General features: G+C 36.1%; 1 protein-coding gene across 11 annotated transcripts in view; it reads left to right on the top strand.

The window, feature by feature from the left end:
* BLTP1 (bridge-like lipid transfer protein family member 1) overlaps positions 1-25,685 on the top strand; it is a 115,056-nt gene that overhangs the window by 71,690 nt on the left and 17,681 nt on the right. For 6 of the 11 annotated variants that reach the window (XM_054823258.1, XM_054823250.1, XM_054823251.1 and 3 more), the window contains 20 exons: positions 2,646-2,852; positions 3,004-3,242; positions 3,840-4,084; positions 5,385-5,490; positions 8,461-8,558; positions 8,849-9,034; positions 10,085-10,253; positions 10,744-10,955; positions 13,056-13,254; positions 13,826-13,885; positions 15,062-15,288; positions 15,789-15,989; positions 16,197-16,327; positions 17,723-17,846; positions 18,844-18,953; positions 19,587-19,677; positions 20,220-20,282; positions 21,909-22,153; positions 22,781-22,996; positions 24,320-24,500. In XM_054823258.1, coding sequence (XP_054679233.1) covers positions 2,646-2,852; positions 3,004-3,242; positions 3,840-4,084; positions 5,385-5,490; positions 8,461-8,558; positions 8,849-9,034; positions 10,085-10,253; positions 10,744-10,955; positions 13,056-13,254; positions 13,826-13,885; positions 15,062-15,288; positions 15,789-15,989; positions 16,197-16,327; positions 17,723-17,846; positions 18,844-18,953; positions 19,587-19,677; positions 20,220-20,282; positions 21,909-22,153; positions 22,781-22,996; positions 24,320-24,500 — 3,310 coding nt within the window. The remainder of the gene's footprint in view (positions 1-2,645; positions 2,853-3,003; positions 3,243-3,839; positions 4,085-5,384; positions 5,491-8,460; positions 8,559-8,848; positions 9,035-10,084; positions 10,254-10,743; positions 10,956-13,055; positions 13,255-13,825; positions 13,886-15,061; positions 15,289-15,788; positions 15,990-16,196; positions 16,328-17,722; positions 17,847-18,843; positions 18,954-19,586; positions 19,678-20,219; positions 20,283-21,908; positions 22,154-22,780; positions 22,997-24,319; positions 24,501-25,685) is intronic. The other 5 variants (XM_054823254.1, XM_054823255.1, XM_054823257.1 and 2 more) reach the window with 5 other exon arrangements.

Here is a 25,685-nt window from a genome sequence, read left to right as displayed (position 1 = left end):
GTGTTGTGATAATACAGGATTAACTTTAAAATGTCCTTATAGATGATAGCTCTGTAAGGAGAGGTGATGGACTGTAAAACTGCAAGTGGTGTAAAGAAAAAAGATAAGCAGTTATTGAGGTTTCTTTGTTCCTTTTTGTCTGGTAGCAGCATTAAACCAGCAAAAGAAAGTACTTTTTTCCATAGTCCATCACTGAACGGTTGAATTCGTTGCCATATGATGTGGACAACAAAAGTATAAATGATTTAAAGGATTGAACAAATCCATGTAGGATAGGTCTGGTGGTGAGTCATGAACACAATATAGCTTCTGGCCCAAAAAGTCACCACCTGATGGCTGGAATTAAGAGAAGGATCACTTTATGTCCCCAGTATGTGCTGCTGCTTGAAGTTTCATTTGACTCAGTGTGGTAGTTCTTGTGTTTGTTACAGGCCTTCTACTGACATTTTTTCTTCCTCTTTTAATATTTCCAAAAATCTGTTCGGTTGAGCAGTGGCCTTGTAGCCAGTTCTGTAGTGGGACAAAAACTTTGTTCACAAGTTTGTCTGGAGAGTAATTATTGATGGAATTGATGTGAGAACATAGAATTACTTCTGAATGCATTACTGGTATATAACTTCAATATTGATTAATGATTTTAATAGTATTCAACCAGATCAGTTATAGGTATATCACCATAGGTAAGCAAACTGCAGACGTATAGTGTAGTGCTCATTCCAAGTAAATGTATAGCCACACAGTTGTTCTGCATTTCATTCCGTCATGGAAGTAGGCTTTTTGTAGACCAGACGAGTGATGTGAAATTCAAGTGTTGCATGAAATGTGGAAATACTTTAGCAGAGAAACACAGTTAGTCTTACTGAAATCTGATTCTCCTGTGACAGCTATATTGGTGTATTTATTTTAAGGAAGTGCTTAAAATAGTATGAATTCATGTGGTCAGAATTGATTGTAAATTCAGTACAGACTTTAATTCCAACTACACGTACTTGTAATTTCTACGCAAAGATAGGTTGAGGCTAAACTGTCTGGTACAGGTCAGGAAGAGATCTTGCAACTTGCCTTAAGTTGAAAGTTGTTCTTGTGGTGCTTGAATAGCTAATGTAGTAGTATTTTGTGTTATAGACTGGGGGAAATGTATTCCTGATTGGCTTCACAACAGTTCAGTCAGAATGGTAGCAGGAAGAGAGTGGGAAATAAGCAAACATTAACAGAGGAATAATCACAGGTTTGGTTTTTTTTTTCTTTTAAAGAGGTGGATTTAAATGTCTGCCCTTTTTTAAAGTAATGTTTATTTGTATAATTTTTTTAAAATACTTGTGAATTAAGATTTGTTTCCTCCTTCATATTTGTGTAAATTCTTCAAATATTTTGAAATCATGTCTACTTGACAGTCTACCCTAAACTATTAATCCATAACTGCTTTAGGTCACTTGTAGCTCTTACATAGCCATGAAAATGTTTCTAGAGCTTCAGTAAATTAATCTGCTGTTGATAGGCCTGTGGTTGCATTATAGTGTGTTGTATTTCTTCATTATCAGCAGAAGGATGATGTCTTTTTTTTTTTTTAATTTCCACACGTGGGTTGCTTTGGGCTAGCTGATATTTTAACATCAGAATAAGGAGCCCTGTGTTAGGGCTTCACAGAAGGAACATTACTTAGGGAGTAGAATTCATAGAACACTGCAGCTTTCACCATGAAACCAAGCTGTCTACAGAACAATTTAAATCATGATACAAAAAGTATTTTAGTTATGCTCCATAAAATTTAGTATTTGAGAAACTTTCATTGAATGTTGCAATTTTATAGAGTCTATTTTTCAGACATTTTAGCTAATGTACTGCATCTTCACAAGTACATGCCTTTCTCCTGAGGCTGTAATATTCTGTGCTGGCTACATAATATACTTCCATTGGGTAACCCTCCAGTAATTGACCTTAGATGAGAAACATTAAGGTGTTACCTCATGTATCTTTTTTTAATAGGAGCTTAGTGAATTCTGATATGCCAAAATTTCATTCTGACATCAAAAACTGTTGGCTTTGTACAGTTTTATTTTTATCTTGGGTAACCATTGTGAACCGTATCCTCCTGAACATTAAAATACAGTTTAGACTTCAGATTTTGGAATAGTATGTGTCAGTTGAACGTCACTATTAATTCACAAGCCCATTTATCACTTGCTCTGTATTTATTGCTGAGTGAGTATGTCCTCCATTGACATTTTGGATGCCAAAAATCAGATTTTACTAAGTCTTCATATGAAAAGGATGATTCAAGGCAATTCCTGAAAAGCAGTTAAAATGAAAGGCTCTTATTTGTTTCCGTGTGTGAAAACTTGTCTGTGTATGTGCAGCCTAGTGTGCATAAACTCAAACGATCTTACGTTTTGCAAGAATAACAGTTTAACAGGTATTTTTGCAATGCATGACTTGTAGTTCTCTTAAATGTAGTGTAGTTGTTTGTGGCATGTAGTGCATCTGTGTGTGTAAAGTGAAAGACAAAGGAATGTGTATGTAGTTGATAAACAAAATCACTTATATGAATACTTTAAAATTCAGCTAACACTTAAAACCCCCTTTTGACATAAAACTGTAACTGTTTTGAAAGATGTGCAAATAAATCCTATTTCCTTTCTTGTTAGAACTGTCGTGAAATGCAGTATTGCCAAATCCCAGGCCCTGTACAGTGCCCAGAGAGGGTTGAAAACAAACAACGCTGCTGTGGTCAAAGTTGGAGCCATCAGCATCAACATTCCTCAGCACCCTGCCACGCTGCACAGCATGATGGTGCGCAGTTCTCACCAGCTCTCCAAGCAGATTTCGGATCTCATCAGGCAACCATCGACTGCGTAAGTGCTCTTTGCACAGCGCTTCCGAATGCCGCTGGTTGCCATCCAGTTATGGCTTGTGCCACTTGGAACGTATGTGGGAGAGCAGGGCTAGTCTTATATCGTGTCAGAATAACCAAAAGTATTTTCTGATGTTTGTTGTGGTAAATAGGCCCCAGCCCACCAAAGAAGATGTTGCGACTCCTTTGCCCTCTGAGAAGACTCCAACAAGTATTAATCAAACACCTGTTGAAACAAATGAATTTCCACAGCTGCCAGAAGGCTTAGAAAAGAAGCCAATAGTTCTTAAATTCAGTGCCATGATAGATGGTATAGCTATTGGAGCAGCACTCTTGCCCTCTCTAAAGGCGGAATATAAGATGGGAAGAATGAGGAGTCACGGAATGACAGGTAAACAGTTCGCTGAAACTTTAAAAACATTATGGCTTTAATTTGGCATTGCTAGAAGCATCCAAGAGGACTCGGTATTTCTGTTGAATTAGAGCTTTGAATCTGTTGCTATTGGCTTATTTTTTTTGAATGTGGACTTCAATCTGATGGGGCCATACAGAGAATTTACACAGTTGTTATACACAATTGTCAGCGGCAGAATACAAGAGCAGATGAAGACATGTATGTGTTCATATACAGCTCCCTCTCAGGAAGCTTCCCTGTGACTGCTACAATCTGTTTATGCTCCTTGATTAATTAAATTCTGATTCATAAGGCTACTTGAGAATACTTTTATAGGGCCTCAATACAGATGAGGTTGGTTGTATGTCTCCCTTCTCTATCTAATTACAGAGAAGTCTTCATTTGCTTTAAAAATTAAGAAAACCTAAAATCATATGGGTGCATATTTATAGCTCTAGAGGTCTGTGCACTTCAATAATGTTTTAAAGATTTTACTTTTTTTTCAAAAATTCTAAAAGTGTTCTTAAATTTAAGGATAAATAAAGGATTGTTTTTCCAAGTCATACTTTTTCTTTCCCCGTCTTCTTTTTACAGGTGCCCAAACTAGATTTAATTTTGAGCTTCCAAGTCATAGATTGCGCTTCACTTCAAAAGTCTCTGCTACTGACATGTCAACCATTCCTCCTTCGGCAAGTCTGAACCTTCCTCCTGTCACTATGTCTGGCAAATACATCATGGAAGAACATGATACTTACTCAGACCAAATTTGGAGCATAGATGAGCTACCTGCTAAGCAAGGCTACTATCTACAGGGGAACTACTTACGTTGTGTGGCTGAAGTAGGTGTTGAAGATGATAGTCATCTTTGATAACTTGTTATTTCTGTTCTGTTATGTTTCTGTATGTGCATCTTCATGTTATTTTAATAATCTGCCTACTCCAGAACTCTCAGGTTTACGGCTCGGTCCAAATATAGCATTTATAATTGCGTTGCACTGAAATAGAACTTTCTTAGTCCTTAGTCTGATGAACAGCCAACATATTAAGCAGTCAAGACCACTATATTGGAGGATTTTGAATATATCATTTTCTACAAATAAATAAGGAAGACTTGTTTAGAAACTTTTTTGGAATGACAGTATTTCTCATCAGTGAAGTAGACTGAAGCATATTATGCTGATGATTCAAAGTGTAATTTTAAACTGAAAACTTATGTTAACACATCAGATAATGTGTAATTTTTTGCAAAAACCCACAAAAAAGTAAAAACAATTTTATTGTTTTATAACTGTTTTATTTGTTCATTATTAGACAGTTCCGTAGATAGGAGAAGCTATATATAACCTTAGTAAACGATATAAAATTTTCTGTTCGACACAGTGCATTCTACTCAGAAGTTCTATTTGCGTACCAATTTCCAGTTAGTTGTCACAGAGAGAAGTGATGCTGCTTAAAAGAAACCTATCTGGTGGGGAAGACCGAGGCTTTTCTAACTGTATTTCTTTAGTCATAAAAATAGTCTAGCATGTTTGTAATCGAGACTTCTGATGTTTGCATGTTTATAGAAGTTTAATTAGGTGCTGCTTTTTGTTCTACCCATTTGAGTTATTTCCTGGCTGAAGAAAGACCTTAGAGTCTTTGAATTTGTTCAGCATGTAAAGCCAGAGAGAGGGGCTGCTTGGCAAAGGCAAAAGCCAAGTCCGAGTAGTTTTAGAAAGTAACTGTATCTTAATTTTGTTTAAAAAATCTTAATGGCAAAGAACTAGAATAACTAGAATAATGCACTTCTAGAGGTTGACAGCTCATTTCTGTTTTGTTCTGATAATGATTTACTATGTGGAATTAAGTAGCATTTCACATGCTTCCATGAACCTTAATCAAGCCCTGCGTTTTATTGTCTAAGCCAAACTTCAGCAGGAGAATAAACTTGTTCACATAATAGTGTATATCCTTCAGTTTTCTGATAGGCATTTACAGCAAAAAAATTTCAATGAAAACTATTTGATGTTATTTTTTTTATGCCAATAACAATATAATTTGACTTGAAGATATGCGTGACAACTAAAAAAGCATTGTTTTGAAAAATGTAGGTATGGTAACTGTTTTAAAGCTTTGTTCTAAAATTTTCTATTTCTGCAGGTCGGTTCCTTCGAACATAATCTCACAACTGATCTTTTAAATCATTTAGTATTTGTGCAAAAAGTGTTTATGAAGGAAGTAAATGAAGTCATACAGAAGGTTTCAGGTAAGCAGAACACTTAAAACCAACTTCAAGATCCTTAAACCTTGTTTGATGGCAACATTATATAGTTCTCTGGAGTGGCTCTTTATTTCACAGACACCATCATTTCACATCTAGTGCTCCAAGCAGCAGCAAGGAACAAGCAGCGGAGCTGGAGTTTGAAGTAATATAACGGAGGCTCTGGAAATCTTTGTAGCTCTATCAGAAACAAGACGTTTTATTGGGAAGCAGAATAGTTTGTCATTCTGGGCCCTAGCCTGTCTCTGACGTGACCTTGGCTGGGTCACTTTATATATTCACTTGTTCAGCTGTAAAATGCAGATTGTGATACTGCATTTTGTAAAATAAGGTCAGCATATCCTTTGAAAGGAAAACAGCTGTGTCCAGGGAAAATAGTGTCAATATTGATAGTACTTAGTTTCTCCTGATTCCTAGCTCTTTGATTCTTTGCTGATAATGTCTTTCAGAACTGTATGAGAAAGACATTTGGCTATTATCACTCGGTGCTGTCTCTTTTGCAGTATGCAATGAAAATTGCATACTGAATTGTGTGCTCATCGGTTTGAATAGACAGCCAAAGTTACAAAACTTTTTTATTTGCTTACGTAACAAACTTTGACTGAATCACAGTTTGCGCAGCATTTAAAAATAGATCCACTCACTTTCTGCTTCTTTCTGTTAGAGACTTGGTCTGTGTTTCAGAACTGAAAGCAATCCAAAAAGCTGATAACTTGTGCCATGCATTGATATTTCACTCAGCAAACAAGTTCTACAGCCCTACGCGCTAGGAAAAATAGTACAAAATGAAACTATTTTTTCTGATATGTGACTACTCTGAGGGGAAGCGTATGGACTGGAAGCTTTGTTTGACACAGTTATTGTTTGGTAGTTTAAAAAAAAAATACACGAATATAATTTACTGTGGATGTTAGATGACAGATGCGGAGATGAACAGAAAAGTAAATAAGCAAAGAACTGTAGAAGTGTTTTCTTTAAGTCAAAATAAGAACTGGCAGGTGGGGATAAACACTAAATTAATTAGAAAAGGTAAAGCAATAATTAATAAGAAATAAGAATAAATTTCTAACAAGAAATAATAATAAAGTCAAAAAAGTAAAATAAACAGAATATGAATTTTATTAGTTTTTAGAGGAAGAAAGATATAGGTTTGAGAGAATGTTACAAGATAACAAATGAGAATAAATATTGAAAAGCAGGTGAAATTTCATGTAGTTTAACACTTTTTGAGTTATCCTAAAAGGCTGTTATAGAAATATAACTAATTTTTAGTGGAAAGATTCATTAATAGTTGGAAACATCATGAGGAAAGATAAACTAAAAAGTGGTAACTAAGTGAAAGGAGTGTCTGTGTGTGCATCCACACACTCCTTTCATATACCTCTCTGTGTGTGTGTATATATATTCATGCATACAAACATACGTAGAAGGAATGTGCAGGTCCAAATGACATGCCCTCAGGGGAGGTAGAAGATGCAGTGGAGAAAATGGAAAATGTCAGAATCCCTAAAGGATAAGAAGAAACAAATTTTAAACACTCTGATATTTGTTCCAGGCAAAATATATTAGCATTGGGTAGTAAGAGAACACTTAGGGGAAGAATAAACCTTCAACAGCTGTCATTCTATTAGAAAATTTTTATAGAGGTGCATAAAGTGGTAAAATGGGAAACCTAGGTTAGATTTATTTTACAGCATTTCTCAGTCTCTAGAGTTCGATCTCTCCTCTGTTTATATGTGAAGAATTTATTACCATTGCTGGTTCTTTGCTTTTCCAGACTATAAATTTGTGGGGCAAGTAGTAGCCTGGTGGTTTTTGAAATGTGGCCGCTACCTTCCATATTGCAGTCGTTCAGCAGGAACGTGGTCAAGTGCCAGCAATCCATGGGTCTGGGTATGGAACACAGAGCAAAAATGGGCAGAAAATAGCTGTTGTCCTTCTGGCTTGCAGCCACTTACATGGCTTAAATTCCAACGAGTGTAATACACTAAAGGGTTTTTTCTAATTATGGTTTCTGTTGTGCTAAAATATTGATTTAATATTATCCTTATATTAAAACTAGGTAAGTACCAATTACTTCAGGTGAAGTTGCACACATTAAAAGCTCGTTAATGAACAGAGCAGTTCATAAGAATTCCATTGGCATGTTGAGGGCAGTGTTGATTTAAAGAGGTGGTGGTTATTAAGACTATTTGGAGAAGAAAAACATCCAGATACAAAATAGAGTGATAAAAATTTACTGGGGTTTTTGTGGTTTTTTTATCAGTTAATATGATTTAACTGCATATTCTTATTACCAAATAACTTTAATTGAAGAGTTGAAATATATGGAGAGAATGAATGAATGGCTTAGCCTTTTCTACCAACAAGCCCTTCCTGTAGACTAAGATTGAATATAGATCAAATCTCATTGAGAATTTAAGACAGGATTGCTCCTTCAGGTTAGGGCCTATGGGAATACATAACTTAGGATGAAAGGTGCCAGGATGAGGAAGTAAACACAAAAATAAAATAACCACAGAATATTCTTTCCTCCTGTCATTGAAAAATACTCATATAATTTCAGTTGCTCTTTCCATGCAATTTGCACAGCATTCGGTCAAGTGTTTAATTTTTACTGTCAGATAATTAGGAGATACATTGGTGCAGGAGACAGAGTGTCTTTTTGAAAGCTAGGTGTTACTTCTTACAGGCTTTGAGCCTTTCTGTGGAAGGTTTCCCAGGAGGGAGGAACATGACTCGCTGCCTCGATTCTTAGTAGAGAGCTATTAACTATCTGTAACAAGCTGAATCTGCACCTATGTCTTCCATCTTCAATCTATGTTTTCTTTTTGTAAATCTTCAACTAGTCACTGTTTAAAATGAGGCTTAATTCACTGTTACCTTTTTTAAGTCTGTCTGTTTTAAAATGTTTTCTTTATTAAAACTTTGAATGTGTATATTTAATGTGTACAGGAGGGGAGCAGCCAATACCTCTTTGGAATGAACACGATGGCACAACTGATGGAGAAAAACCAAAAATTCTTCTTTACTCATTGAGCCTACAGTTTAAGGTAATCTTATGGTGACAGAACAGTGGTCCTAGATGCTATTAATGTTTTTCAGGTTTTTACCTCAACAGTTATCGAATCAGGAATACTCTGCGTGAAGAAAAAGACCTTGAGTTTGATTCCTGTAATATTTTAAAATAGCTTAGCGGCATTGCATTGTGAAAAATGATTATGTACTCCTTTTTTGCTGCACAGTGAAAAGGGGTTTTTGTTTGTTTTTTGAGGGTTTTTTCCCTTCTCTTTTATGTCTCTGAACCAGATCCTAATAACTGTGTACCTTCCTTATTCATTAGGGAATTCAAGTGACAGCTACAACTCCCTCAATGCGAGCTGTGAGATTTGAAACTGGATTGATAGAACTTGAACTCTCAAACAGACTGCAAACCAAAGCGATGCCTGGAAGTAGCAGCTACCTCAAACTGTTTGGGAAATGCCAGGTGGATTTAAATCTGGCGCTGGGACAGATTGTTAAACATCAGGTTAGTGTTCAATATCTTTGCGTGTGGTGTTCTTAATAGTGTGTGATTAAAAAAATACATAACCAAGCCAAGAGGCTGTCTTACTCTGCTGGGTGTTTTTTTTTGTGATCTGGCTGTAGAGTGGGTGTAAAGTGTAGGGGGGCTGGGGAGGGTGATGGGATTTTTTTTGTTTGGAATTTTTTTGGTGGTTGTTTTTTTTTAACTTATTTTCTGGTGGTTTTTTGTTTGTGTGGTTGTTTATTTTTTAATAAAAGTTTAACCATCCTGCAGCACACAGTTGGGGAAATTTATTTCATGAATATGCTCTTGTATTTTGTTAAATAGCCATTCAAAATAAATTTTCTTATTTGAGTCAAGAAGGGACTGGAGATAACTTTTCAGAAAAATTAGCAAATCTTCATTATAAAGGCCAGTGTACATACATAAAAGATAGGAGTGAAGTATGGGCTCTTTGATTTTTTTTTTTTTTTATGCTACTGATATTTAAAACTTATGAGCCTTTTGCAACAGTAATGGGCCTTGCTACTGGGTCAAATTAATTTATTTTTTTATATTGCAATTAGTTTTAGGTTACATGAATGAAATAATAAGATCAGACAAGATCCAAACTTGACTAGACCTACATTTTGACCTAGTTTGTCTGTATTAGTTTGACAGTTGTATCTCTTGGGTTCTTAAACCCACTGTTACTTGGAATCATTAATTCTATGATATGAAAATATTTTGTGATGCCTAGAAACAAACAAATACAAGTCTTAGAACCTATAAACGTACTGTCACAATAGAGGATCTGGATATATATAAATAGTTATTTTAATTAATATTTTATGATAAATAAGGAAAATAACACTGCAATCAGAATTTAATGTGAGAAAATTTAATATCCTCAAAGGAGCTTTGGCTAGAAGAGAAAAAGGGGAAAGGAGACATCTTTACTACTTCTTGTAATTTTACATTTTGCCAAAAGCAGTAATTTGATTATTTTTCCCTGTCCCTGTACTTGTCCCTGCTGCAAACCCCTCCCCCTCCCCATTCTTTTAACATTTTAAGGTTTATGAAGAAGCTGGCTCTGACTTTCATCAAGTTGCCTATTTCAAGACAAGAATTGGATTAAGAAATGCACTCCGAGAAGAAATCAGTGGCTCATCAGATAGAGAAGCTGTGCTCATTACTTTGAACAGACCAATTGTTTTTGCTCAGCCTGTGGCCTTTGATAGAGGTATTGAGATGTTTGCTACAAATTTGTCTTCATACTGAGGAAGCTATTTTTTTTTTCCAAAGAGGCTTGATTATTCAAGATTTAGTATATTTCATGTTAAATCAAAATGTTAGGTAGAAATTTAGGAGATTTACTACATTAATTCCTAACACCAAAAATTCCATTTGTTGAGGTGATCAGTTTTCAAATTGTTCAGAGGAAGTTGTTTTTGTAAGTCTTCACAAATGAATTATGCTGAGAACAGCATCACTTTCTGTATTTTAATGTGTTAACTACAATACTAAATGATTGGCTTTGCCCATCTTGTCCTTTGCAGCATGAGCATCTTCACTACATCCTGAATGTGTGTGTCCATTGTTGTATATCCACTCTCGTAAAGTAATGGAGAAACAGTGAAAATGAAAAAAAAAAAAAAAAGAACTTTATTTAGTGAACATGCATTTTTTTGTGTGTGTGATTTCAATTATGCATTTCTTGTTTCTTCATAAAGCTGTGCTATTTTGGCTGAACTACAAGGCTGCGTATGACAACTGGAATGAACAGAGAATGGCTTTACATAAAGATATTCATATGGCCACAAAAGAAGTAGTAGATATGCTGCCTGGAATCCAACAAACCTCTGCGCAGGCTTTTGGAACCCTCTTTCTTCAACTGACTGTCAATGACTTAGGAATTTGCCTGCCCATCACAAACACACCTCAGGTAATTAAAATGTCTGAAGCAACGTGACTATTAGTAGTCTGTTGAAATGACCATTTGTATGTGATACATGGCTTTTATGTCCATAAATGTAATTTTTCATCACACCAACACAAAAGTCATAGGATGCTGATAATTCCAGTAGTGACATTGCTTGTAATAGAAATGGCATTTCATTTATAGAACAACTAGGTTATGCATGTGTCAGTTGGTGTGCATGTTTTAGGGAAGCATAATGGATTCTTGTTTCCGCCACATTTGAGCTCAGCACTGTGGAAAGTCCTCGGAAATGTTTCAGATGGAACATACCTTCTTGAAAGCTTCTGTCACAAATTCCAGTTAATCTTTTATTTTTCATACCATTATAGATAGAAAAAGAAAATCTCTAAAAACCGTTGGCTTTAATGTGATGTTCTGCCTCTTATTTGTTTAATTAAACCTAGGAATGAGAGTATGAATAACTATCTGAGATACATAGATATAGATATGTTTTTGAAACAGTTACTTTTATTTAAGAACTCAGACTGGGTTAAAGATAGATACTTAAAATGCAGTAATTGACAAAAAGTTTATCAGTGTAGTGCAGGGTAAGTCTTATACTTTACGCAGGATGATGTATTCTTTAATGTGCAGATAACAAGTTTCTGTATTAAAGTAATGTCTACGCAGGGCATTATGCAGTGTGTTAATGCAGCTTGTTCTGTAAGGGAGCGTGCACTGCATTATGTTTCTGGAATACCTTTGAGTCTTAAGTTTAATGATGAATGGCTCAGTAATGCGTTCCCAGGGTAGTGCTTTCTGGCCAGGCAGCTCCTTCACTGGCTCTGCAGTTCGCTGAGTTTCTTGTCAACCAATGCAGCATGATCCAACATGTTGCCCAATTTGACTTTTAGCTCTGCGCATTCATTCTTTCTTCAAATTGATAGGAAAGTGCCTATGTCGGTGAACCTAGCTTTCTTGAGAACCTCTGTGTTTATTCTCAATTAAGAAACAATTCTGTGCAGTTCTGTATTCTGTCTGTTCCTCCTTTCTTAGAAATGACTGCAGTTATGCCTGTCTCCTCATATATAAGGTGTGACCTGCGCTTCTCAAATATAAAATTGAAAATATTACATTGCCAGTTGACAGCAGTTTAAAAAATACACAAAGCAGTGGAGCATTATTAGGACAGATAATGTTAGATGGCTTTGAGAGAAAACCTTGGATTCAGAGGTTGTTCCTATGTTGAACTGGGAGTATTCTTAATGGGGAATAATTCCAGAACAGGAATGAATCCTTCTAGTGCTGTAGAAGGAAATAGTCATAAGACGTAGAAATGTAAAGGAATAATGAGGCTAACAACAACAATAATAAGTTATAATGACGTAACATTTTGATTGTGAATTTTCTATCTGGCAGCTATAGACAAAGCAGATGGCGTTTTATGCTCTTATATGTTACAAATGATAGTAAACTATGAAAAAATAGATTCTGGCTTATGAAGTCTTAAGCTGTACATAGAATAATATGTTTACAATACTTATGCTGGATCAAAAGAAGTTTAGCTTTATAAAGGGCAATATGTGGGCTTTTTTCAGGTAAACAAAACTATAGACCTTCATATATAAAGGGCTGGAAAATAATCAGTCAATCTATGTATTTAAGACTCTGCATAATTGTAGATATCAAAATAAGTCCCCAAAAAATCACATAAAAATCAAAGCTACTTTTCATCATTGTTCAATCAACTCATGTGCAACCCTACTTGGAGAAAAGAATCAATCCTCGCTTGTGTTCTGTGGTTATGGTGCTGTATGGTTCATAGCCCTCGATCGTCTAGTCCTTGATCAAACATGGATTTTCTTTCCTTTTCCACATGAGCTTGACTCCTGGTGCCCTAATATATTTACAATGTAGGTGTTGCATTTAGAAAACAGAAATGCAAGGCATTATATGGACAGATGTGATGCTTTTGAAACTTTCCACAGAGAAGGAAAAACATGAGGAGACGCGAGAAGGGGGTCGGTTTTCTAACAGGGGAAGATAAATAGCATTTAATGTGTGTACAGTATCACTTTGACATTGCAATGACCAGTAAATTCTCTCTGTGATTTTATTTTCCAGTCTAACCACACTGCAGATCTTGACACTGGCTCTGCTTTAGTCCTGACTATTGAAAGCACATTAATCACTGCCTGCTCCTCAGAGTCTTTAGTTAGCAAAGGTCACTTTAAAAACTTCTGTATCCGCTTTGCTGATGGCTTTGAGACAAGTTGGGATGACTGGAAACCAGAAATAAGAGGAGATCTTGTCATGAATGCATGTAAGTGGGTGTGATTTCATACTGGACGATAGTATTTCAGATATAAATCCACTTTTACCTTTTCCTGTGACTTTTAAAGCTTCTGAACTTTCCCCAATAAGATAAAGAAAATACGCTGGCTTTTTGAAAGCAAAATAATATGGATCTAAAAGGTTGTATTCCTTTGTTGTTTTCCTTTATTAATAAGTTCGTTGCTCTATGTTTCATTGTAATCATTTAAGCTCTGTCTGAGAGATACTGGAAGAGTTGGATGCGTTGTTTTTATATAATTTCATAAAATCCCAGTAAGCTTTTAATAGTTCAGTACAGATGCTTTTCATATATATAATCTTTCATTATGCTGAAGATTCTAGAATTTGTGGAATTTCAAATTAATATAAACTTGGATGTTACTAAGTAGACTCACTTTACTAAATAAGAAAAGACATTCAATCAGAATTAAAACTAAACCTCCTGTCCAGCACCACTCATGCTTCAACTGTGGAGGGCAAGAGTCAGAGGTAGAATTTGGAAGGGCTGGTCTAAAGCCACTTTTGACTGTTTGTCTAATCAGTGTGTGTGCTTCATATAGGTGTTGTGCCAGACGGTACCTATGAAGTATGTTCTAGGACAACAGGACAGGCTGCAGCAGGTAATGCACTTTTTTAATAAATCCCGTTCTATATAAATAAAGCATTCATAAAATACGAAATTTAAATCCTTTAACTGTGTTGTAATTTAACTGGTAGTTTGGTTTTCTGTTTTGTTTAGTATCTTGTTTTCCTGGTAAAACTCCTCAATGTTTTTATCTGCTCCATCTTTTCAAGTTATTCCAGGTTTTGAGTCACATCAGCAACACTGGCTTTAGATTTTCACTTGCAGGAAAACACATGGTGTATATATGTTTGTTCCTTGGTTGGAGAATAGTCCTTTATAACAGCAAGGTTGTCCTCTGCTTCCTGTCCTACAGACTGCTAAATCTTCTAGTCCTTCTAATGCTGAGACTTTGCATCCTGAGCTCAAATTCTTCCCTCACCTCTTCCAGAGACGGCTTCCACTCTTCCCAAACTCCCTTTCTTCCCAGTCTCTAGTACTGAGTTGTTTGGATATTCTCCAGAGGCCTCAAAAATACTTGCTGATCTCAGTCTTGGTCATCATACATGCTGCTTGCTTCTTTATCTCTTTGCCCAAATGCTGCATCTGCGGTGTCTCCTCTCCCCATAGTTTTGCTCATTGTCCCCTGCTTGCTTTTTTGGTCTAAGGAGATATAAAAATGAAATACATGCTGCAACTATTAAAAATTTACCTCACATGGAATTGTGAATGGTGAAAACCAGGATGAATCCTGGCACTCACTACAAAAATCCTTGCAAGACAGGATGTTCAGCAGGCATGTCACACCCATATTATAACATCTTCTGGCATCATTATTCAAGACTTGAAACTGTAAATAGTTCAGCACTTTTACATGCAGATAGAGGTCCTTTAGGTTTCTTGCTGTTAGAAAACCTGTTCTGGAATAGTATACTTGGCTGCAATTGTAAGAGCTGAAGTTTGAGGTGCTCTCTTCTGGTCATCAGCTTGGCTGAAGGGAGTGTATTTCCGTTGGGTTTGTCTGTGTACATCACTTGTTAAAGAAATAGTAACTTCGTAGCTGTGAAGTACTTCCCGCAAGCATTTCAGTTGTGGAATGTGTTTTCCTCAGAGCGGGCAGAAAAGACTGTTCTTTGTAACTGATAAACACTGCCTTGGCTAACTAATATCTAACTCACTATGGGGGATTTTTTTAAAAGAGGAAAAGCTGCTGAAACTTTTTTTTTTAATATAGAAAGTAGTAGTGCTGGAACCTGGACACTGAATGTGTTATGGAAGATGTGTGGTATCGATGTCCACATGGATCCAAACATTGGGAAAAGATTGAATGCTTTAGGCAACACCCTCACAACCTTGACAGGAGAAGAAGATATTGATGATATTGCTGACCTCAACTCTGTAAACATAGCTGACCTTTCAGATGAGGATGAAGTTGACACTATGTCTCCCACTATACATGCGGTAAGTGAATCAATGGAAATAAGTGCTGCTAATTGGAAAAGGCGTGACAAAGTCTTCAGTCAAATGGAAAGATCTTAGTCTTGAGTTGAGTCCAGTGTGCTGCTACTTATAGCTCGTATAACTCTTGTTGCAAATCAAAAAAGTTTGTGTATTAGTTTTCTAACTCTGTATTTCAAAGGCAAGAAATCATAGATCATATTTCTCCTGGTGTTATGTGGAAATACTGGTCTGGATTTGAAGATATGGAGACACAATACCTAACTTCACGTGCCTGAATTGGAAAAGCTGTGGCTGTAGATAGTTTTCTTAACAGAAGAATAAATTATAAACATGAGCAAATTAGAAAAAAATTTTTTTCGGTACTTCTACGCAATATGCTGCCAACCTTCCTCTTTGATTTCACATCAAAACATTTTAACAGATGTTCTTGAATAGCTGTCTTTAATAGCCAACAATGAAAACTTTATCCCAGAAGACTAATGTGCCTGTTTGTTGTTTAGAAATCAGGTGGAGGTTCATTATGTGGAGATGCACGCAAGCTAACATTTGGGCAGCGGATTGTAAATCACCTGCTGGGTTTGAGCCCCCCAAACCATCGATATTCTGTTCCTGTAGAGTATCTATTGGGGTCAGCGAAGTGTGATTCTCTTCAGTCTAGCAGATCACAAATGAAAGCAGGCAGATCCTGCTCGTGGGGACATGTATGTAGTAGTTACAGTGTGTCTAATTGAATGATGGGGTTTGGATCACTGGAGAAAAAATCCAATCAGCTGCCTTTTGAGATGAAACTGATTCTTTTGCATGCACTAGTCCAAATTTTAAGGTGTGAAATTCACTTTGCCTATTGTTAAATCACACTAATGTCCAATTTTTGATGAGGGCATTAATTAATTGTTTATTTTAAATAGGAGATTGTTGATCACCGACGGCAGGGAGCTTCTAGTATCCAAACTGGAGAACAGCGAGGAAGAAAATTTGTGAAACGTTTAGTTGATATTAGAGAACTCAATGAGCAAGCTAAAGTTATCGATGACTTAAAGTAAGTTGGGTTTTGCTTTAACTCGCACAAAGTTTGGGAGTAACAAACTGCAGCTTTTTTTTCTTTTCTGTTCTTATCACATACCTTGTGGCATTGTGGTGGTCAGGTGGAAATCGTTGTCTTTATTTAAAAATAAAAAATTGTACTTTTGGATTCCATAAAAAACCCCAATATATGCAAGTACTCGTTCAGATTTCTCAAGTTCTTCCCCAAGTGTCAAATTAGTATGTATTCTTTCTGGTTCTGCATTACAATGGCTAATTATAATCAATTTCCTATTGATTCAAAATCATAGTTCCATCTTGATTTATTATCATGGTGATTACTTTAACAAAATGTATTACTTTGTAACTGTAATAAGCTTAGTCTCATTCACTGGAAGAAGAAAAATATTTAAATCGACTACTTTTGCATCTTGTAGGTGATATTTTAAAATTAAATCTCCTACGCTGTACTTGAGAAAACCCTGAAGAATTAATTATTTCAAATTTCGTAAATTTCATTTGAACTTCTGTGAATTTTATTAATTTTCATGGTCATAGTCTGTTTGGCTTGCCTTTTTTTCCCCCCTTCCTTAACATAGACTTGCTATAAATGGATCTGTCTGGGATGGGAATACAGAGTTTGGTAATTATGTGTTAAATAATGAAGAGGAGACATATTTTACAGGTTGTACTTGGAATAGAATTGCAGTCATCATTCAGAGGGCAATTGTATCTGAACTTTGCATTTTAGGTTAAATGTTTCTTCTAACATGAGTTCAAGAATGAAAATTATGTTTTGTGCCTGCCTTTTCTCAGTTTATGAATGCTTCAGTAAACTCTGATTCTTTCAAAATAGCAGCTGCTTTACAGAGTTTTTAAAATTATTTAGTGGTGTGTTTTTTATGCAGAAGGTAATCTGCTGCAGAAGGCTTACAGCAGAAGGATTTTTCTTCATCCTGCTGGAGATCCTCACATTTGTCCATTATGTTTGTTTTTAAGTAAATAGCTGTCATGTGATTGAAAGTGTATAGGAGGTCCGTAATCTAGTTGTTACAACTAGGGCTTTTTGAAATGAGAGAGTTGCTGCACAGCCATTCTTATTCTCCACCTTAGTTAGCATCATGGTAGCACTGGTTTTGGAGCGTCTCCTTGCATGCTAGTTTGTTCTACATTCTCTGTCTGCTGTGAGTCACTTGGAGACAGAGACCTTAAAATCTATGAGTCCTCTTAAGGACAAAATATTATGCCTGACAAAAAGTTGTATCATAAATCTTCTGCAGCTAAATTGGTCTGGTAATAAGTAACTACTGGAAAAACTGAGAAAATGGGATAATTCCCAGGGATAACAGAACATCATTGCAACAAATTTTGAAATCTTTGTAAGATAACTCAACCATGATTTTATCCCCAGAAAATTAGGTGCAAGTGAAGGAACTATAAATCAAGAGATTCAGCGCTATCAACAACTGGAGTCGGTGGCTGTGAATGATATCCGCCGAGATGTTCGTAAAAAGCTACGTAGATCCAGTATGAGGGTGAGCAGTGTTAAGTTGCTTTAAAAAATGATAGCACTTGCGTTGTATAGTTCTTTTCTGCATGTTGATTAAAGCAAAGAAAATGTTAGTAAGCAAAAAGGAAGGTTAAGAATATCACGTAGTTCAGCAACCCGTTTAGTTTTAGGAAAGGGCAGGGAAAGATTTTTCTCCCTTGTAATAATTATGGTAGGAAAATGGAAATATCACAGACACTATAATGTAAATGGGTTTATTTGCACACTCACAAGAAATAGAGAACGTGTATTTGAAGATGTCATTTAGTCCTTCTCTTAGCAGACTTTAAAATGATTTCTTATTGGACTGATGAATGCAGATGCTGAGGCAAGTATACTAACTGCTTGGGACAAATGACAGATACCAGTTGTATTCCACTTGGCATGTGTGTTTGCTATAAGTGTGTTCTATGTATAAATAAACAGTATAATTGCAGAGTTAGGTGATGTAAAAATAAAAACAAGATACTAAGGATAGACGCTAGAAGAAACTGGACAAGAAACCAAGCAGTGTTGCTGGTAATTCACAAACATATGTGGCTGTTATCCCAGACCCTGATAACAAACCTGGTAAGACGTTATTTTCAGTGTGTCCTAGTGCATGAGCTCCAAGTAGGATGCTTCATTAATATGAAAAGATCTTTCAAATAGTAATTTGTTTGCAGCCCTTCCTCAGGTGTTCTCATTTTAACTCGTGTACTTCTGTTACTGTAGTGGTAGCTAGAAAGGATGTCGAAGCAGTCAGATTATTAGCTCTGGGCCTGCTAACAGGACACTACCAATTCCAGCAAATGTGAAGAGCGAACATGTATCCAGAGCCAGGGTGAAGATGCTGGCAAATGCTGATAATGAGATGCAATTTAACTATTAGGAACAAAAAATCTTTTTACTTTACTGGCACACCTGTGTAAAATAGTATTTTAGCTTGCCAGAGTTTTTCTCTGTGATCTCACTGTTGAATTTAAATATTATTTTTGTTTTAGGCTGCCTCCTTGAAAGACAAATGGGGTCTCAGCTACAAACCCAGCTATAGCCGATCTAAGAGTATTTCAGCATCAGGAAGACCACCTCTGAAGAGAATGGACAGAACGAGGTAAGCTTCTGGGGATTTGAGATATGTGATAACAGCAGCAGCATATGTAACAGAAGAAACATTGGACTTGGGCCCTCAGAGTCCTCAGCATCTCTGTGTGGTAGAACTGGATAGGAGCAGGTCACTTTAGTAGACAGACATGTTCTAAAAAGCAACTTTTCACCTTTTTTTTTTTTTTTGAAACTTTTTTTGACAGACTTAATAGTATGTCAAGTGAGAGGTTGTTTCCACTTCTACAACAACTTAAGGGTGTTTTCAGAACTATTAATTTCATTTGCATCAGAGAATACCTAATCTGCCAATTTGCTTTGTCTTATGTGATCCTGAATATCTTATTTTCCTATAATTTCTACACGTTGCCTCAGGATTGAAAAACTTACGTAAAGAAATAAGCAGAGATTGGCTAGTGATAGACTACTAACCAAGTAATGCGTAGCTTCCTTCTCCCCTTCCTTTTTCCTTTTCGTGTACCCATAGCGCTTCAATTACAATTTTATACTTTTTTCTGTAACAAAATGGTAAGTACTGACTGTACTTTCTTATTGTATTATATTTCTGCAGTTAACTATTTGCATGAACATAAAATCCCATAGTAAAACTCAACAAGCTGTTGCATTTTGGTTTTGCTTATAGCTCTCGACTAGGAGACAGTGAAGACCTCCCAGATATCCGTGTAGATGCTGCATCTCCTGGGCCAAGAGTAACTTTCAACATACAGGATTCTGTAAGAATTACTTTATATGCCATATAATTATATTCCCTGTGCCATTTAGTCACAAGTTCATGACATAGGTATAGTTAGGCAGACCTGAATTGCTTGTATGTTTTTGTGTGTATATGTGTGTGCACGTTAAATTATGGATGTATTCTTGGAAGCTAGATTTGTTTTGATAGAAGACAGATGTATTTTGGCTTCTTAACACAGAAACTAATTGAAATACTAGGGAAAATACTTGAAAATGGTATATTTTTTTTAGGCCGACACACATATTAGTAATACAGTAGTTTTACTTTTATCAGAAGTGTTCAAAAAATCATCTAGAATTTTTTGGGTTTGACTGTTTAGTGTTTTGGAAATGGGTATTAGTCAGCTTGCTGTAGCCCTACAGATATATCCTTCTGTGTCTTTGAAATGGATTGTTGCATCTTTGGTGTGTTCGTTGCTGTGTTTACTCATTTTTAAAATGTTCCTATTACGTTGTTTTTGCATGGCTGAGATTATTGTAATTGTTTTAATTTATATATTTTTTTTCACTTCTAATTAAGTTGAATAAAACAGCTTTGGGGATTGCCCAACAATCCAGCTGTCCAGGGGAAGGGTATTTTCAGGTATTTCTGAGAAGAAGCAAGTATTCTTTGCCAGAGAACTAATTTATCTCACAGGGAGCTGCTCCTCAATGTTTCATCTCTTTTGCTCTCAGCTAAACAGAATGTATATCAAATTTTAAAATAATTAAATTTAAATATGTAAAGTAAGCAAAAGAACATAATTGGTTGTCGAACACTTTCCAGAGTGTTTCTACACCCTTACATAGACCTAAAACTTGGTAGTTTTTGTAAAATGAATTATTGGAGTTTTGTTTGTATATTTATGAAGACTCTGATCAAGGCTGATGTAAAAAGATGGAAGTATAGCCTTGAGACTGTGCTTTAGAAGAGGATTTTAGTGTGTGTGTGTGTGTGCAGGTGTCCTCATCTGTTACTTTGTGCCAAGATGGCAGGCATCAACACCAGTACAGAATAATTGCTAGGTGGGAGGACATCTCACACTTTTATTTCTGTTGGAATTCCTATATTTAATGCAGAGTAAGACATTTTCAAATAATAGTGAGTAGGGAATGTGTCAAAACTTGATACCCAGAGAACAAATAGTGGAGTTTTTAACTGCTTTAAAAAACACGTTTAGGGAAACTAGTAAAGATTATTTTTTTCCTTAAACCCCAACCAAAACTAAAAACCAAACCAAAGAAAACAAGCCCAACCAAACAAAAAACCGGACTCAAGAGATAGTACCGTACCTTTTCTCCCTTCCAACTCACCTCACACTCCCAGGAAATAAATTCTTATTTCTGAGACAGAGGTGGAAATGAAACATAGAAATGTGTTTTGCACATTTAAGTATGTTCATATCTAAAAGGTATCCTACCTTTGTTATTGTTATATATAAGCCCAGTTAGTTTGTTTTGTTGGCATAGCAAAATGCTATCAAAAGCTCAAATATATCAAATGTTTTCTATTTAAACAAAATAAATCTTACTGTGACATTATAATGCCATTTCTTAACTTCACCAAAGCTCTAATTTGAATTTGCAGACGACGACTGTGTAGCTCTATAGTAACACTGCATAGGCAGTGCTGGTGTTAAACTAACGTGTTCACACACATATTAAGTTAACGTTCAAAAATTACTCGTGTGGTGCTTGTGGCGTGCGTTATGTGAGAAATAGGAGGCCCCTTTTGGAAATTTGGCCTGAAGTTTTTCGTGTTAAAGCACGTTCGCCCAAGAGCACAGCCCAGAACTGCAAACCGGTGCCGTACATTCTGTGTTAGCGTTCTGCATGCACGCCTCACTAACGCTCCTGGGTACCTCGCCCCTCTACAAGGTTCATGATAATTTTTGCTGTCTTTTATTCTTTCAAAATATTTTTAAATTTTAAATGAAATGTTTCCGTTTCTTCTGATCATGTGAATTGATCAGAGCATGATACGTATTTAGCTAACGGATTGAGCTCAATCACTAGGCAATGGCAAAAGTCTCCCTACCACACTTTCATGTCTTTCTTTTTCATAATCCGTCTTGCAATTTCTACACCTGCTGTCTCTGTATTATGAGGAACTTGGGAGTGAGAGTTCCTTATAGCACTCTTGCTTTTTTATTTCCAGAGCTATCTAATGCATTCTCAATGCAAACAATATCTGTGGAAACTTAATATCTTTTTGTCTTTTTATAATCAGTTTCCAGAGGAGACAGAAATGGACCTTTTGTCTGTAACTATTGACGGTCCCTCCCATTACTCATCTACTAGTGAAGGCTCATGCTCGGTATTTGGTTCACCCAAAACTCCAGTAGTCTTCTCACCCGGCATTCCCTTCCAGCCTGAAGAAGGACGCCGGGATGACAGCTTATCATCAAGCAGTGAGGACTCTGAGAAGGAGGATGACCATGACAGAGAGAGGCCCTATTTTTGTAGGAAACCGCCGTAAGTAATGGTGCTAATAAGCAACACAGAAATTAGAAAAATACACTTGAAATACTGACTTTAAAGCTACAAAATCTCTAACTGATGAAGGATTGAATTTTGCCTGAAGTATGTATGTGGAAGGCAGGGGAGGTTGTGCTCGACTGTGAGGGAAGGAGGAATTCTGATCTGGAAAGGAAGCAACTGTTCGAAATTTCAGGGCTTGGCACAGAATAAAAGAACTTGGAAAGTGAGTTTTTTGAGGCACGAGGCAGGATTTAGTGGGACCAAATGCCAGATTTGTCAAATACAGCATAACTTTCAGTTTTATCCAGTGATTATACCTCCACAAAGTGCATGTAATAATGCAAATATTTACAAATATTAAAACTATTGTATATAACTTTTTGTTCCTTTTCTTGATTGAGAATTTAAGAAAGGCTTAGTTCTTTGTAGTACCCTGTTCTAAGAAAGGATACTTGGTAATGTGTTAATAGAAGACGGATGACTGTATTGCTGTGTATCACGTAAGGCTTTTTCCAGAAAAGTTCTTAAAAGATTATATACTGAGTGTGGACATAGTCTAAGAATGCCTCCTACCATCTGTTCCAGTAAATGTCATGCTAATATCTAATCCCCAATCTACAGGAGTACCTCTCGCAAGAAAGCAACAGGCTTCGCTGCTGTCCACCAACTGTTCACCGAGCGCTGGCCAACAACACCTACCAACAGAAGTATGACTGGCACAACCACGGAGAGAAATATTGACTTTGAACTTGATATCAGGGTTGAAATTGATTGTGGAAAATGTGTATTGCACCCTACAATGCTTCAGCAAGAACATGACGACATCAGTTTACGAAGGTAAGAAACGTGTTACCCTGTACTGCATAAGGTAACTAGGAGTACTTTATTCTGCTTTAGCTGTTAAGTCCATCTGATATTTCCATCGCTTAAGTTATGACCATATGTTCAATAATTAATGACTTGTAAGCACTGACCTGTTTGAAAAGCATAGAAAAGGTATGTGTTAGTTTGTTACTATCACTTTATTTGTAGTAATTATCACTACTTCATAGCCTCACCATAAGTCGCAATTGTTATCGCCGAGTATGGCATGAGGAGTTGCATTTGTTTAGCAGAAATCAGCGTATGCCTCTTCTGTTTTTATTTTTTAAATCCTGTTTTATCTTTGATAAACAAAATGTTAGGCTTTCAAAGCACTTGTTTGGGGTTGTGGTTGTTTTTTTTCAGCCTCCAAAAAAGTAACTTTACAATGTAGTGAATCCACATAATGGTTTGAGTAATAGTGGGGCTCCTAGTGTGTTTTCTCACGATCTCTGAGGGCTCCTGTTATTTTTCTGAGTGTAAAAGCATGCTGATGTTATGTATGTATCTTAATAAAATGCATTTTTTTATAATCTGAGGCAACAGAAGTGCTTTACTTCTGATCTTAATGAGGTTTCATCTCATCCTCAGTTTTTAAATTCTCCTTTTTTCATGTGTATGTGATTGGGGATGTAATGGCCACTTTACTTCTTAAAATTTGATATGTTTATTAATAATATGGTGAATTTTAAGAAACATTTGTCCGCAGAGATAATTCTTAAAGTATAGTATAAAGAAATGAGACTTACTTGTTTTAACTCTAATTGTAAGAAACAGGAACAAATGAGAAATACTTTTTCTTACTGACAGTTATACGTAGGAGATCTGTAATTAGAAAGCAATTTGGTTTCTGTCTCTCCAAGACACTTTTTTCTAAGAATTGATACAGAAGGAAAAAGAATCTCATAAGAATGCGTATGAAGACAGGCTTTACAGCAGAAAAGGAAAATTGAGAAGTGTTTTCTGCATCTCAAAGAGTTTTCACAGGTCACGTTGGGTAATGTAGATGAACTTGACTGTAAGAATACAAAGCATTGCAAGGTGTTTCTCTAATGACGTAACAATAATTTTGTAGATTTTACTGCCTGAAATAATCACATAATGAAAATCACGAAACCAGAGTGGGCAGACAGAAAGAGGGTCACAAAGTATAGAGTAAAGCAGAGATTGAAATGCTTCCTATACAGTCGATACTACAAACTTGTTTTAGACATCACTAGGTTTTTTTAATACTAAAAAATATACTCTTAATAATGACTATTAAGCGTGCTTTAATAACATGCAGTGTATTTATTTTAGGAGCTATGATCGGAGTTCCAGAAGTTTGGATCAAGAGTCTCCTTCAAAAAAGAAAAAATTTCAAACTAATTATGCATCTACTACTCACTTACTTGCTGGCAAGAAAGTGCCATCATCTCTACAGACAAAATCTAGCGATGTGGAAACAACGGTGTTTTATATTCCTGGGGTGGATGTAAAGGTAAAGGGAGTGTATAACTCGACAGGGAAGCATTTGTTCTTTCTCTCTGCTCACGTATGATTTCAAAGCAAATACATTGTTACTGTGTGTACAAGTTCATATATACAGAACACCTTGACAAAATCTTTTTTCAGTTACATAGATACTGCTATAATAGGAATAATGATTTCTGTAATACTACATTAGAAACTGACAGATGTTTTAACCCTCACTTTCTTGGGAGGAAGGGGAGAGGGAACAATATCTTGTACGTACCATCAAAACCAGAACTATGTCAGATGATGCTCCATGACAAACAGTGTATGTGGTATTACAAAAATTATAAGAAATCAGTTCCATTAACATTTTGGTGTCTAAATTTAGACATTTGTTTTGGATATTTTCTTCTCTGACAGGAAATTTATATTGTATGCCCTTTTTAAATAAAGGAAGATATGTTCTCTGTCAGTAATTCATGGGAAGGGCAGCTTAGTAGTTGGCCCACTTTTACTGTATCTGCTGTGTTGCTTATTAGAGCAGTCAGAGTCTTGGTGTAAAAACTGTGTGGTTTTAAGACAATGTTCTCTCAAATACCATGAAACTGTACACTCCCTTGTTTTTTTTTAATCATTGTTTCTATATTCTAGTAAGAAAGGGTCTCAACAGAAATGTTCCTTGTATTTGTGACTTGACATCCTGTTGAGTAAGAACCGGAAAAATAGGTCACTGCTGCATGGAAGCTTCATGCAATTCAGTTGAGGCAATGCTATAAATCAAATGCTCCTCACTTGAAACAGCCTGGCTTTTCTAGCCTTTTCACGTGGAAGGGCTACGTGTGTCCATTTTCCAGTATTCCAGGGTATCTTCAGGGATAGCAGTTGTGCTCCAGGTTCTGCCCGTTGCTTTCAGTAAAATTTAGGAATAACTAAACGTTCTCTACAGCTTTTGTTATATTCTGTATTTTCATTGATAGCGCATTATGCACACAATAAGAGATGTGAACTCTTGGAATATTTTATTATTTCTATTTTTTATGCAACTTTCTGTATGACATTGTTTAGTAGTGGAATAGTTCCACAGTGCAGTAAGACGGAAAGCTATGTGGACAAGAATAAATAGTTGGTAGCACAGGATGCGTATGATGTAACAGAGCAGAGGAGCAAGCTTTTAGGTGTTCCTAAATAGTTCATTTCCTCTCTTTCTCTG

The sequence above is a fragment of the Grus americana genome, chromosome 4 (genome assembly GCF_028858705.1).
Source record: "Grus americana isolate bGruAme1 chromosome 4, bGruAme1.mat, whole genome shotgun sequence".
Taxonomy (NCBI): Eukaryota; Metazoa; Chordata; class Aves; order Gruiformes; family Gruidae; genus Grus; species Grus americana.
This window is presented reverse-complemented; position numbering and strand designations above follow the sequence as displayed.